The following is a 16,081-nucleotide window of genomic DNA, read 5'->3' as shown; positions in this document are numbered from 1 at the left end:
GCAGTCAGCCCAGCTCGGCGTCTGTCTTTCAGCCTTTTATTTCACCAAGCTCTCTCCAACGACTAAAAGTCAGTTCCAGATTTACTTTTGTCTGGCAGCTTCTTGCTTGGTCACTTTCTCCTATCCTCTTGTCAACTTCCTCAATCAACGTCCCCTTCAGTATTTTAAGCTCTGTCATTATGTCAATAGAGGCTGCTAAGCCCAGTTACATTGCCTGCTTGCCCTGCTTGCCCAGCTCCGGTTCTGGCACGACATTGGCTCTTCCCTGGTGGTCCAAAACGCCTGTAGTACAAACACCAACACTAACACTCTGAGTTTACAATCTGGGCTGCCTGGCTAACATACCGAGCTAACAGCAGCTACAATTTGAAGAAGTTTACTTTACTACCCACCAGGGAGAGCATAAAATGTCCAGAATCAGTGGTGATTTGGTGCCATCTATGTAAGAGAAAGTTGCCACTTAGCCACTTCAGTATTTCAGATTTAGGGGCTTCTGTTGACAGAATATTGCGTACATAAGATATAATATGCATAGCTATGATTTAAGTAGTATTTTATCACCCGTAAAAAGGAATAATGTTTCTGTTAAAGGTCGACCATTAGCTGATTAATCAGTGCCAGAGGAGTTTGGCTCGGGCAGGTGCTGATGGCAGCCTCCACCAACCCTGTAGCAACTATATGCTGACCCATCGTACACACCGGACCTTTAAAAGTTTTGTTCTTGCTGATCCAACAAGACTCTGTCGCCTGTTTTATGTATAAATAGTCTCAGGCTTCACTGCAGTGAAGTATTTTTACTACCTTAATGACGTGGCAGGATTTGAAAGTCTGACATCAGTCTGATCTCTCCAGACGGGTCAGCCAGTCAGCGACGATCACATGCAACAGGGACAGGCCGGACACGTAAAAAGTATCTTGTCGAACCAAACTGAGAATCAGCGCACAGACCCTTTTCTCAGTTATAAGCAGATAACCGGCCTGCGACAGACACAACTGCAGACAACCACTGTAGTCAGCAATAATCAGCTCGATTGTGCAATTTCATGCATTTTTTTTTTTCTTCTGAAAAACTTCTTCATCTGTCGGCCAAAGCCAAAGATTTCCCACCAAACATTGAGGCATGAGTCAAAAGTGGAAGTACGTGTCCCGTCACAGTTGAATTGCTAGAGCTAACCTTTTTTATTACATTAAAGGGTTTTTTTTTGTTCAAAGCCATCTCCCTCTCTGTTTCTTTCTTCACACTTGTATGAGACCAGGTCAATAGGGCTGTGTGTGTGTGTGTGTGTGTGTGTGTGTGTGTGGTCTGTGCACTAATCAGGCCTTCTTATAAAAAAACAAAGGTCTTTTGTGATCGAAAATTGTGTTTGTGTGTGTACAACTGAGTGTGTTGATGTAATTGTGTGTGTGTTTCTTCTTTTTTTGTGTGTGTGTGTGTGTGTGTGTGTGTGTGTGTTAGACTTATTTGGCAGATTTCATGTCAGTTCAGCGCACTGCGAGACAAAGGAGTCTTGTTACGCCGACCGCACTCAGCTGATATGAAGTCAGCTGATGGTGACCGTGGCTGGTTTTTGTAGCTGGAAGTGTGTATGTTTGAGCGCATTTTGTGTGTGTGTGTGTGTGTGTGTGTGTGTGTGTGTGTGTGTCACACCTAAGTGAGAATTGAAATGTGAGGAAGTAGACACTGAATCGATACAGCAGCTCTGAAATAATAATACTTTACTGATGTGTAACATTTAAAGGGATCTGTGGACAGAAATGGAATAAGCGTAGCTTAACCTGAAAATAAGAATCATTATGTTTTTATTAACTTAGTTTGACCCTTTTTATATCTACAGAGGAAGCAGGTCCTCTTCTATGGAGTCCATTTTTCTGGACAAACCAAACAGGCTCGAGAGATCGGACCTTTTCTGTTTTCCACAAGTTTCACGGCCACTGTCGTTCCATGCCTGGAACGGGAGGGTGAGGCCAAGTGCTATTCAGTTGGCTGCAATCTGCAACTTCACCACAAGAGGCCACTAAATCCTACACATCGGCTTGTCGGTGGTGGTGGTTTCAGGGTTAGGATAAGTGAAGATTTCGACCTGCTTGTGGCACTAGAGGAAGAATTAAATGACAGACTAAGTCATTTAGGATTTATCCTCTCGGCATCACCGTTATCTGTGCCAAATATCGCAGCAATACATCCAACAGTCGTCGAGATGTTTCAATCCGAGTCGTGGACCAACCAACGTTGGCCGACATTGCTACCCATAGAGCTACCCTGCTTGCACAGCCAATCATAAGTTTAAACGAGTCACGTAACATGTGTAAATTACTTCAAATTAATTGAATTTGAGCAGAAAGATGTTCGAACTTCAAATAAATCTGAAGACAAACATGATGATTTCGCTCTGCCTCAGCCCATCTGTCTGGTTTCTGGAATTCAGGAAGGCACCGTTTGTTTGTTTCCACCGAGAGGACTGGGCTTACCGTGGTTTGAATCCCTCAAAGTAAGTAATTAATATTGACACAGGGAACGCTGAATAATTACATCTCATCCTCGTATCTGGGACAACCTGATTAAACCTGATGGCACTATTTCTGTCCGTCTCTCTCGTTCCTTTCCAACAGCACGTCTGGAGACTCCATCACTTCACCAAAAACTCAAATTGCCTGTAACAGAACACATGTTGACGTATACAGGCTGTAATATTGATGTTATGAAATGCTTCTGGAACAACCACTTCCCCATAATTGTACTGACAACTGGAAATGCCAGACCGAGAGGCACTATTTAATGCACGCCTACGAAAAGAAATCCCCTCAACGTCGTTTGTACGTTCTTTTTAATAGCTGTTGGGTTTTCTGCATTTCACAGTGACGTGTTTATTCCTTTCCTTTGAAAGCTACTGGCAACGGACACTACAAAATATGGCCATAGCCAAGATTTTAGAAATACCAAAGTCCGTCGGTCCCGGCCAATATAAAACACTAAGTGATCTTGGCTCAACAAATGGGTTCTATTAAATGGAAAGTTGAAATAAACAAGGAAAATTATGAACTGTACACTGTCCAGCAGGGACATAAAACAGAGCAAGGAAACCGACCCAAAGTTAGCGAGCATCAACATCGCTGAACTCTGAGGCGTTTCCCCCGAACGTTCATGTCTAAAGATCCACTTGAAATGTGACCTGATGGCTAAAGCACGGTGACGGATGAGCCGACATTACAAGAAATTGACCACATATGGGCTCGACTCGCTCATGGCACGCCAACAAAAATGCTAAGCGCACGTTTACATTTTATTCACTCCAAATAGTGATTCCTAACGTGAGCATCTGCAGGAAGGTCTTGACTGTATTTGGCCTCGGAAATATTCACATTCACGAGTGATCTCCGGAGTGACTCTTCGTGCAGGCTGTTGCCACCTAACTTTTAATTAGGCAACGGTTATGACACCGCCCTCTCTGCAACTGTCACACTTTGCCAGGTGAGCACCTGTGTGTGGGTGTGTGTGTGTGTGCGCGCATTTGTGTTTCCCCTGTGGAAATTAGTCACCCGGGGACGGAGGAAGGGTGCGTCAACGCTGTGCATTTTAATTAAGAGTTAATTGCGAATGGAAAAGAAGAGGAAGAAGAAGAAAAATAATTAGGAATGAGGAGTGGGGGAAAGGAGAAGATGGCCGTGAGTGGGAGAGACTGACAGGGAACAGGGAGTGTGATGTATAAAACATACAGAGAGACATGAAGGGTCGGGTGTGGTGGGGGGTGGCGCAGGAATAAGGGATGAAAGAGGGCAGATAGAGATAGCGTGACAGTGAAACAGAGAGATAATGGCAGACAGATTTAATGAGGGCTTCCCAGATGTAATACTGAACTGTAATTATTCCGCTCTCCGGTCTGCCTGGGTTTATACGTATGCACGTGTGTGCAGCTCCCAACATCCCTGCTGAACTAACGTGAAGCAGACTGCGTCCCCTGGCACAAGAACTCTCCCATCAGCACATGACCAGACCTGGAGCCAGGACTCCTCCTCCAGCAGGGGGGATTCATTGTTAGACTTAAAAACCGAACAACTCCTGTGGAAATGTTGCAGCTTTCCACATTAGACCTGATGTTGGTCCTGTAGATAAGATTTAAAGTGACATTTTGAGAAGGAGCACGGTAGTTTGAGGGTCGATTTTGAGGTCACAAATAGAAATAACTTTTTTTTCAACACACTGGTCCTTTAAGACGGTCCGTGGGTCGTTTGCTACCAGACCGCACAGAAAAAATGATTAAAATAATATTTTATTAACTATCGGAGTCTGAGAGAAGTTTTATTTTGAAAAATGTCCGGATACATCAGTCGGTCACGTGATACGTCACCCCAAAAATGAAGCACACAAGCAAAAAATTTATAAAAAACAAATGTCTTTGGAGAAACCAAAACTACTGCGTAAAGAACATACAGGACAAACTTAGAGGGTCATTGTCTCACATTACCCCTCGATGTGACCAAACAAGTTGAGGGCTCTAATGGTGAGTTGTATTTTTTATGCACTTTATATTTGTTTTAATGCCGGTCGTATCATTTTATTTTCTCATATTTATCCCCCACACCTTGAAGGCCGGTCCGTTAAATATTGCCTTACATGAAACCGGTCCATGGCGCAAAAAAAAAAAGGCTGGGGACTGCTGCTTAACAACAGTTCATCCTGAGGGGAATGTAACGAATGAATCTGAAACAATAGTACAGACACATGAGATGAAGCGATCCAATTCACACGTGTTGAAGTCACCGTGACCCGGTCAGTCTATCCTATCCTGCCGAATGTTCTGTAAACTGTCTCCTGGGGGAAAAAAAGCCTCCATCCATATAAGCAGTGAGAGCCAAGTAAAGTCTATTTATCTATGGTGATTATGTGATGGGGTGTGAGCAGAACACAACAAATGGAAACCACACACCGAGGTCAGGATTCATCCTCTGGAAACATCAATATTTGTCCCAAAATTTACGATAATCCATCTGATCATAGTTGATATTTTTTTGCGTGGAACTAAAGTGTGTGGACCAGGCGACCAACATAACCGTCCCTGGACCTGAAATCGAGGTTAAGCTCAGCGCTTGGAGGTTTGTGAGTGTGTATGTGTGTGTGCTCAGGATGCTGCTGCTTGACCTCAAGGTGTGATGGCAAGTTAGTGGAGCCAAATGACAGAGCAGCTGATGCCTCCATTTCACTGTGTGTGTGTGTGTGTGTGTGTGTGTCAGGGTTGGGGGTGCTGTATTACTGACACCGCTGGTTATTTATAGCTTCTTTTGTCTGATTATCTCCCTTCTAACATGGTCTCTCTCATAGCCACATCGCATTTCTATCCCTCACTCTTTGCACCGACGCTCACACACACCCTGACCGCGTAAGAGTCGGTCACGGTGCACTTTGTCACGACTAAGAGCTCTGTCGAACAAGACCACGAAGTGAGTGGACGTGCAGCACAGCGATAAAGAGTGTGTGTGTGTGTGTGTGTGTGTGTGTGTCAGGACAAACAGCGGTAGTGACAGTGCAGAACAAAGATAAAGACCTAATTCCGCTGTGAGGTTTGTGTTTGTGTGTGTGTGTGTGTGTTCACATGAGTAGGTGTATACAAAAATATGAGTGTGTGTGGGATAATGAGAGACAGAAAGGAGAGAGGTAGGCATTGATACAATGTGTGTGTGTGTGTGTGTGTGTGTGTTTAAAGCACATATACACCAACTTTGATTTAAATCTCTACATGTGTGGCCACATTCCATTCCAGTGTTCGAACACAAGCACACCTTATTCTACTTAATGAGATACTGATTAGTTGATCACCTGAGCCAAATCTTATGTATCCTCTTGCAACAGGACCAGCTAGAAGGCAAAGACAGTGCTTGGAATCAAAAAGTATCTATTGAAAGAGGTGAACAGGAAAGTTAAAGGGCATACAGTGAGTGTCAGGTTGCTTCCATCCTCTAAAACTGCAAAGAGACGGTTCATAAGAACAAAGTCAAACAGCATCGAGGACAATAAAGCAACAGACCAACAGAGGTGACCAGGAGGACTGCCATCTCATTCAAATGTCACTCAACAATGACGGTGACAAGGATGATATCATGTGACCTGGAAAAAGAAAATGACAGCTGGGGTGAAGTGTGCGGTGAGAATGTTTGGAAACAGGCTCTTCCAGTCGTGCAAAGCTAGAAGAAAGCCCTTCCATCAATGAGAAGCAAAGAAGAGTCAGGTTGAGGTTTGCAAAAGACCACAAGGATTGGAGCAAGGTCATCGTCTCTGATGAGTCCAACTTTCAGCTTGGTCGTCTAATGGTTAGACGGAGACCTGGAAAGGACTACAAGCCACAAGTGTCTCGCACCCACTTTGAAATTTGGTGGAGGATCGGTCGGTAATGATCTCTGGGTTGGCTGAAATCTGTCAGATTTCTACAACGTTTACAAGGTTATCCTGGAAGAAAGCTTGCTTGACAATGTTCCCCAACTCTGAGGACGAGTTCAAAGTTCAAACATTAGTATTGTTTTGTTTAGAAATGACGATGAACTTATATTCTTTGCATTATTTGATCTTTATTATTTTGACCAGTTGTCGTTTTCTGCAAATAAATGCTCTAAATGTCATTTTTTTAAATTTTGGAATTTAGGTGAAATGTTACAATGAACAATGTTCATTTTACACAACACACACCCACAAAGAGTGAAACCAGAGAAAACTGCAGTGGGTTTCCCAGAGCTGTATTGTCAGGTGTTTTCTTTATCTTGCAGTTCAGTGCTGTATTCAGATTGTATTAGATAAAATGTAAAAGCCACATCCGCAAGCATGTGCCTGTCAGTCTGATGACAGAAAGGCGTTACTTCCACATTTTAGGGTAGCTGAGGACACTTTTCTCTACATAAATCTTTGCTGTGAAAAAAGTCACAAACTGTACGACCCAAGGGCGAGATCTGAAGGTCGGTTTTGTTCACACCCGATCCCACCGGGTGATGGTGCCGAGGAAGAGTGGTTGTCATTACTTAATTGCTCATAAGCTGGCCATTTGGTGGAGCTGGTTTTTAGCTCGCAGGCCGATGCTGACATCTGCTGAAATGCACACTGTATTTTCCCAAAGAGTGCACTGCTTGAAGGCAACTGCTGAAAAACAACGTTTAAAAAAAAAAAAGAAGCACATTTATCTCGTTTGAATTCATTTTTAAGGACGTAGGATATATAAAATGTGACAAATGCTGCTTTTTGATTTGAGTTCAGGACTTCACCATGTTTGTAGTTACCAGGACAAGGAGTTTAAATGCATAGGTGGGTAAATTTTAAAGGTTTTCTGTGGGAAAATGCTGCCAGTTTATTTAAAATGTGCGGCTGATGCACAGTAAAGTCAATGGAGGAGCTTCTCAGGCCTTGTGCTGTCTGTTTTGTGAAGCCGAATTAGAAGTGACTTTCTAAAAGTTTCCACAGTTTGATTGACATCCTCACACACTCTATCACATCCTGTTAGCAGACAGCGTCTGGCCTCACTTCCTTTGACACAAAATGAATTTTTTTTCCCCGAGCGGACAAATGACATTTGTTGTTTAAAATGTAGCGACCGCAACGAGTCATTTAACGCGATGCTCGCCGATCTGTCATCGCTATACGGCTTGCAAAATGCCGGCCACGTAATGATATCAGAATATTATTCCGCTTAAATTGCCCATATGTCCGTCTCTCCGTGTCCATCTGTGTGGCCTGGTGTGAAACTAAACTATGTTTCAGGTCACAGGGCAGATTGTGCCAAAGCTGCAGGAAATTGCGCACACACACACACACACACACACCCACACACACACACACACACGTACACAGTGCTCTGTCTTTGCTGACAGAAGGGCTTGGAGAGTGGGTAATGAGAAAAGGTCCTCATGCATGAAAGCTCACGTCAGCAGGCCAGCCAGCCTAACACACACACACACACACACACACACACACACACACACACACCTCCTGATACACTGCTAATAACAGTTGCTACAAGACTAATCTTAAATATTTGCCTCAACTCCTGTTTCTTCCTCTTTTCTTACACACGGCAGCAACAAGCCTTAGATAACTACACAGCACACACCCTCCGAGATCTCCTTCCTGCATTAACATACTTTGTTTTAACCCAGACCGTGAGTTTTTTGAGTCTATACCTAACCAAGTTGGGTAACCGAGACGGTTCCTAAAAGAGACACCTCGCTCAAGTCATTTCCTGTATCTGTGTCACGTGGGGTGAGGCCACTGGGCGCTCCCCTTTACGACGCAAGACGAGCTCAGATGAGAGCTCAGATTAGGAGCCACTCGAGTGAATGTTGGACCCATTTTTCACAAGCCATGAACATTCTGACGCTAAAATGACGTTTTTTTAAAAGCAACAGATCAGGAGAAAATGAACTCTGCTGAGCTGACGACAGTTTGGTTTCACCAGAGATGATCGATAACGATTTCTGAACGCTCTCTGAAACAGCACAATCTGTTTTTCATCATCCACATGACGTTCATAACCGACCACACCCGGTGCACAGGAAGCATACTGTTTCGTATCATTCGTATTGACAAAGATTGCAATGCGTTATCTTCTGGAAATCTTAACCCAACCGAGCTGTGACTGTTTTGAGGCTGTGCCATGTAGACCTGCAGATAGATCTACTTCAACAAGCATGGCTGAAAGCCAGAGTAAGATTTCTACTGGCTCTGTGATTAGATAAACGAATGCAAGCATTGTTAGTCAGTTAAGCAATATAACATCCGAGGGTGTAACGCCATTATTGGCACGATAATAAGTGCCACTGAAGTGCCAATAATAAGTTAAAGCATGTAATATTGTGATTATACAACAATTACCAACTTAAATACAATATATAATGAAAATGTTTCATATTTTGGGGCAATCTGTTCTCAAACATAAACATTGTTTTGCTCATGGCTTTCATGGAAATATATGGGGTCTGACTAATACCTGGAAAACAGTCAATCACATGGGACCCAGTTTACTGCTCCAGCAAGTAGTCTGAGCCTTGGTAGCGACCTAGCGATGGAGACGCCGTCAAAGATTTCCAGAGATCGTGGAGTTTCCCGAACTGGATGAATGACCACTCAAGACAAATGATCTTCAGTTATGAGCAAATATATGATAAGCTGCACCCACTAAGACCAGAAACCACCATTTATTTAATCTACATGTTTGTTAGGGTTTGTGACGCCCCCTGTGGGTTGGATTCAAATTGCAACCGGAAGACGTCTACAGAGAGTTAAGGAGTTCTGGACAGTTTTCTGCTAAGCATGTCCCTTTGTGAAGATTTGTGAGTGATGGTTGCCACAATGACAAATATCTTTCAGTATTTTATCATCAGAAACATCATCCGTGATATTATTTGAGGGCCCTTTCGCCCACCCTTACTTCTCAGGATAATAAGTGTAATAAAATCAGCTTCTGTTTTCCAGAGGAGGAGGAGGTCGCTGTCTCGTATATCACGCCAGAAAGATTCCTGATGCACCGGGATGCTTCTCTGATGTCAGGAGTCCCTGATTCCATTTCTTTTTTGGATTCTCATTGATCTCCTCCTCCTCCTCCTCTGACACCTTCAGCTCAACGCGCTGTTTCCGCAGAGAAACCGCAGCATCCAATTAAGGGTCTGTCCTCGTTTCACCCCTTTTAATGTGAGGAAAGATGGAGGGAGAGGGGGGAAAAAGGAGTGCGGCTGGCAAAGTCATTAAGAGAGACAGAAAAGTCTAAAAAAATGAGGCTGGCATCTATGCTCCGGCTCTGCGTGGACACGCGTTAGAATAAAGTATTTATACCTCCTAGTTTCAGTGTATAGATTTGTGCTTGGGCTCTCTGTGTGAAAGTCATCGACGTAAACAGAAGCCTGGTGTGTTTATATAGGACTGGCAGGCTGCCTGATTGATCGGAAACGTTACACTGCCCAGGACTATACCGTCCTCAAGACCACAAACACAGTCGCACAACATAAACGTACACCCCCACACACACACACATCAGCTCGCATATAGAAGACACATGTTTGTCAGATGTCCAAACACACATACACACACACACACACACAGGTGTCTTCAGGACGGAGCTGTGCGTACGTGTGTAGAAACTTAACATCGTGTTGTCGCTTTGCCGTTTCACCAATAATCTGTGTGAGCTTATAAAGAAGCAGGATGTTAATTAACATTGGTGTAGCCTCATTATTATCTTGCTTTTTTTTGGTGTGTGTGTATGTTTTAGTAATTCCTTAAATATCGGTGTGTAGAAACGTGTGTGTGTGTGTGAACTTTGCAACAGATTGTACAGTTACGACAACTTCCTGTTTGGTGGCGACACATTGAAATTTGATGCTGTGTCAAAAGTTGTGAGTGAGAAAGTTTGGAACTGCTGCAGACTTTCTGATGATGAAACCAGCGTGTGATTCTCACCGGAGTCGCAAGTTAACAGATCTGTAAACGCTTACGCCGAAAGAAAACATCACACTAATATAGATTTGACTTCATGTAATATCCAAAATAATATTAAAGTACCCCTTACCCCTTTTAATTTCTGTGATGTTGCAACCGTGACGCTGTTTCAGTCCGTCGTCTACGCGGCTTCATTTCTCACCAGGAGCGTTCGGCTCGCCACACTTTGTTCACTTGCTCAGATCTGGTCACGTTTTCTTGGTCTGTGTGCTTTTATCACGAGCAAGCCGAGTCAGAATGACTTTTATTGGTCAGGTGTGCACACACGTAACACACGAGGAATTTGACTCTATAAGCCAAAAACAAAGAGCTTGAAAGGTAAACGTAAACATGACATAGAAACTATGTACATGTAAATAGTATTATTAATATTATAGAGATGTTTCCAGTGCAAAAGTGCTGAAATAAATCTGGTTTGTACAGTAGGTTGTATTTATTTAAATTCTTTTAAATCTGGTTTTCACTTGAACTTTATTTATACATTTTTCTGTTTATATATTTAAATCTGCTACACCGTTTTCACTTTTATTGATTTGTTTATTTCTATACCTTAACCTTTTTTTTAGCTATCTGTATATTTTATTATGCTTTTCCCATATATTTCATTATTTTGTTTTCATTTTTTTTATCTGCCTCCGGTGTTTCCTCACTGCAACATGATGAGATGGCACTTCCTCAGTTTGTGCTGTGCTTTTTATTTATAATGGAGTTATTGTGTTAGGCACTTTGTGTCGCAATGTTTTGTATGAAAAAGTGCAAAACAAAGTCAGATTGATTGATTATGTGCATGAGGTACTGATATTCTGATATGTACAGCATGAGTTTGTGCGTGATGAAATTTTCATATTCAAAAGGATTCAAGTGAGAATGAGCTACGTAGTTGAATGGTTGCGTTTGTCTGTTTTTGTGATCTGGAGTCTACGCAGGGTCTTTTATTTTGAAAATTCACCAGATTCACTGTGTCGGCCTTCTGGTCAGCTCGTTCTCGGTGTCTTGACATCCACAGATTAGTGCACGTATGAACAGATCAACATACCTTTGCACAGTGGGCACACACAGATTGTGAGGTATAGTTTCACAACTCTCTGCACACATTTGCAAACTGTTGCTCCCCCCCCTCCCCGATAGATTCCAGAGGACGACCTCTGTGCCTGATTCCTCTCACGGTGTGAGCCTTCTCTTTATTCCCAGCTCTTCCACTCGCAGCTGGGTAAAACAGTATTTCCTCTTATCATGGAGATTAGTGGGAGGTATGCCCACCGGCGGATCGCTATGGTTTGTCAGGAGGTCTCAGGAGGGTGAGGGGGGGGGACTACACAAAGTCACAGTAAGCTGATGAAGATGTTTCAAGAAGGAGCCGGGTTCGACCCTCGGTTACCAACGTTACCCCAACCTGTGTCAGACAATCGTCTTCTGGTGTTTCCTCTCTCACTGTTTGACTTTGTCTGATTCGTCTGTCGGTCAGTCAGTCCTCGCCGACTTTGTCCCCGTCTGTCGGCGTTCCTGTGTGTGTGTGTGTGTGTGTGTGTGTTAGCTGCAGTGGCATTTAAAACAGCAGGATGGGCCGCTTCTAGCACTGTTTGCCTAAATGTCAGCTTAGCCTACTGGTTCTGGACTCTCCCCTCCCTTCCCCCCCTCCTGAGTCCAGCTCGCTCTTTCCTTCGCGTCTTTTTCAGCCACCTGTGTTTCTCTTTGACCTCTCGCCACCAAACCTTCTCACTCCTTTATTCACCCCGACCCTCCTAATACGTCCCCAGGGGGACATCCGCTGCATTGGGCACCACTTAAGATCTGATCTTTTTGTTGTATCTAGTGCTTTCCTGTCACTAATGCGTGTGCACTTGTGTGTCTTCAGGATCATCCACGAGGACGGTTTCTCCGGCGACGACGTAAAGCAGTACAAGCCTGTCGTTTACAGCAACACCATCCAATCTCTGGCTGCCATCGTGCGCGCCATGGATACACTGGGCCTGGAGTACGGAGACAAAGAGCGGAAGGTCAGCGCTCATCCTCCACCCCCACCACATCACACACACAGTCACACACACACGCACACACAGCGACTTAATTTTTCAAAATGTATACACACAGTCACGCTGAAATGTAGCACAGACACAGATGGAAACGTCTCGAGAGTGTTTATATTCTCACGTCCAGAAGGTGTGAACTGAACGAGGCTGAAATGAACGTGTCAGTCAGGACAAAGCTAATGCTCCGAAGTAGCCGCTGGATGAATGCCATAAGAACTGCAGTAGTTCAGAGAGAGGGCACCGTGTGCCTTACACACAGTTACTGTCTTTCAATCATAGCACCAGGAGTCCAGCTCTTGTATCGGACCTGATAAAGTGTCTCCGAGCAAAGACACCGATCTCTAGCAGCTTCAGGTCCTTGCTCCGACCTCAGAATATTACATTATGTTGATGGGAGGTCACTGTAAATCGTACAGGTCAGTGTAGGAGACCGCAATGTGGACGTCACCGAACCTCACCAGGCGGCACACGATCCAAGGTAGAGTGCTGTCAGTGGTTAACGTGTGAAGCTGGCCGAGCGGAGGTGGAAGGTCAGATCATCTGTGATTTGGATATCTTTCTTAATTAGTGCTCATCAGCGTTCTTCAGGCAGGAAACTACAATTCACAGCAGTAACAGCAACATATCAAACGTTTGGAGGTGCTTTATGAAGCATTTAGTTCAAATCTGATGATTGGAATGATTTCTTTTCAACACTTTTAGATCAAAACATATGTTTACGTTTTTAAATTTATATAAAATCATATTTTTAAGTTCCTCAGTCTGAGGGCCAGCTGTGACTTTGACTTTGAGCCTGGTCGAATACTCTTTTGCTTCGTAAGCTTCCTCACTGAAGGAGATGACCCAGAAGTATTTACGTAACCGCCACGATAAGGGCACATTCTCTGAATATCAAGGAAAGGAGCTTCAGTGCTTTCTTTCTTATCTCCTTTAGGATAGGAAACACTGAGCTACCCTTCACGAAAGGAAAGGTGTTTCAAGTTTGCTCTCTGCTGTGGTGAAAAACTTTCTCACGTTGTCGTAAATGTTCATAACTAGAAAACGTGTAAGTTATAAAACATGAATATTACATCATTCAGCGTGAACAATGTTCATTGTCCCTCCAGGAGAGATTAGTGGACAGGAGGGTGAGCGTCAGCGATCATTCTCACTGTGTCAATATTCATTTATTATTTCAGTTCTGACGTTGACATATACATATACATATACGGCATGAAAAAACACTGCAAGAGCGCACAAGGAGAAGTATCTCAGATGTTTGTAGTCCATCTTCTGAACTTTGTAGTTTTACCACAGATCAATAACATCCGCTGTCGCATCATGTAGCCTAGTGTAAGCTCACGTCGACATACGTCAGTCCTGCTTGTACTTCCCTCTAAATCCCACCGCACGCAAGTTCATATATATGATAAGCTAATTGAGGATTATGAGTCTAATCCACAGGAGAGCATCAGTTCATATCTCAGTACAGAGCGACGGTTAAGAGGTTAATTAGAGACGCAGTGTTGCGTCGTGCGGCCCTCTCCGAGCCTGTGCTTCAGTTTTAGCTTGCAGAATTCTCATAATCGAGGCTATTAGTGTTGTTAAGATTTTAATTGGTCATACCTTTGTACCCTTTTTCAACGTGTGGCGTAAAGGGAGCTACCAATGGATTACAGTGTTTCCTGTCTGGAATCTAATAAGCCCACACAAATAGGCCAGATTGGCTGAGAGGTCTGTAACGGTGCATTGGAGTGCAACATCTTTTATTTATAGCCTCCGCGACCCCTGTCAACGTATCGAGCAACCTCACGAGGGTTTTGTGATTTATGCGCTCTGAAACTTTGACGAGCGAAGACTCTGACGCTGTCATATTCCAGGAAACGGTCAAATTAACAGTTCCCCGATCTTGAATTATTTAAAATGTGTGTCACAGTATTGATTTTATATTGATAATTGATCAAATTAAGCGTTCAGTTTCCAAAACGACCCTCTCAGTTTTTGCAGGTTTGTCTTTGGATGCAAGTTTTCCTGAACTTTCAAGTGAAATTTCAGTTTTTCAGCGTCTCTCCTGCTCTCTCTCACACTCACACACACACACACACACACACACACACACACACACACACACACACACACACAGACACGTGTCATTGGCCTTAACCTTATCCAAAGGCACAGTATATTTTTAATCACAAAGAATCTATTGATACTCAGAGTAGAGGGCTGAAATAACAATACACCTATTGATCAGGATGTGATATCTTTGTATGTGTGTGGTCGCCTTTTAAAGTTGTGTGTGTGTGTGTTTAATATACCTGCGTCTTGGTATTGCATTTCTAGTCAGAGGTGAAGGGAAGGGCCTGAAGCATGATGGATTATTGTTGCAGTAGAATAATTTAGAAAAACCCACACAGCGTGGGTGTGTGTGTGAGAGTGTGTGTGTTTGTGTGTGTGTGGTGGAGGTCCTCATCAGTGACGTGTCAAGAGGTTATGTGCCTTGAGAAAACTTCCTCCCCCTCCTCCATGCATGTATTTTCTGTCCCGGTGGACGGAGCGAGCTGCGTAAAAACAGCTGATGGGAGCGGCCCACATGGAGACGCAGCAGTGGATCTTACTCTATAAATGACAAAGGATTGAATTACTGAGCGTGGACATCTGCTTCTTTAACATTAACATTATTTATTGCCTTCTTTATTGCTATATATATATATATGTGTGATAGAAAAAAAAACATAGGCGTTAAGTCATTCAGTTAATATTTACAGTATACTAAATTATTATTAGACAGTGGGGTGTTCATAAACATGTTTGTTCTCAAATAATAATCTAGTATACAAATGTTTACTTGGTGTTTGTTGATGAGAGACATGATTGTGCTAAATTACAGTTGAATAACGGTGTGCTGTTCTAAACTGACACACACTTGTTCCGGTGAACTGAATCATCTGCCTACCCGCTGAAATATAATAAATCTAATAAGCTGTTAATTCTGCATAACTTTAAGCCTTAATATAACGTGAACAGGTGAGTTGTATATAAATTCACCCTCAGTACAGTTGTCATGAACGGGGAAATTAGCCACAGAGACCAAAACTGTTTTTTGTACCAGGCTGTAAACATGTTTATTTCTGCTGCGAAGTGTTTAACATGGAGACTGACTCACTTCTGGAGCCAGCCTCAAGTGGCCGCTAGAGGAATTACAGTTTTTAGTTTTTTGCCACTTGCTCCTGCCTCGTGGCTTTAAGTGACATCGAGGCGTTAAAGCCACCAAGACAAAAAGCTGTGGACCGTCCCACCAAACATGCATATGTGAGGTATTGTACAGTGTTAAAGCTTCGTAAACATTTATATTCTAATATTTCATTGGGTAAGATGACTCTTTTAAATAAACTGAAATACGACATGTTTAGTGTCGTAACTGGCGACTGTTTGCTGCAGCTAATGAATCAAAATGTGGTTTCCAAAGCGCAGGGCTGAAGGATGACAGAGGAGTGTCAGGAGGAGAATGAAAGAAAGTACTAAAGGAGGGAGACGTATTGTTGTTGATACGAGAGCCAAAAAGCACGAGAGGGGAAAGAGGAAGTAGAGGAGATTATTTAGGAGA

At 43.2% G+C, this 16,081-nt stretch overlaps 1 protein-coding gene across 3 annotated transcripts in view; it reads left to right on the top strand.

Moving 5' to 3' along the window:
• LOC104933705 (guanine nucleotide-binding protein G(o) subunit alpha) overlaps window positions 1–16,081 on the top strand; it is an 89,350-nt gene that overhangs the window by 11,371 nt on the left and 61,898 nt on the right. For all 3 annotated transcript variants that reach the window (XM_027272654.1, XM_019256204.2, XM_027272653.1), the window contains exon 3: window positions 12,321–12,462. In XM_027272654.1, coding sequence (XP_027128455.1) covers window positions 12,321–12,462 — 142 coding nt within the window. The remainder of the gene's footprint in view (window positions 1–12,320; window positions 12,463–16,081) is intronic.

This window comes from Larimichthys crocea, chromosome XXI (assembly GCF_000972845.2).
Source record: "Larimichthys crocea isolate SSNF chromosome XXI, L_crocea_2.0, whole genome shotgun sequence".
NCBI classification, from domain to species: Eukaryota; Metazoa; Chordata; class Actinopteri; family Sciaenidae; genus Larimichthys; species Larimichthys crocea.
The sequence above is the reverse complement of the archived record's forward strand: the minus strand, read 5'-3'. Positions and strand labels throughout refer to the sequence as shown.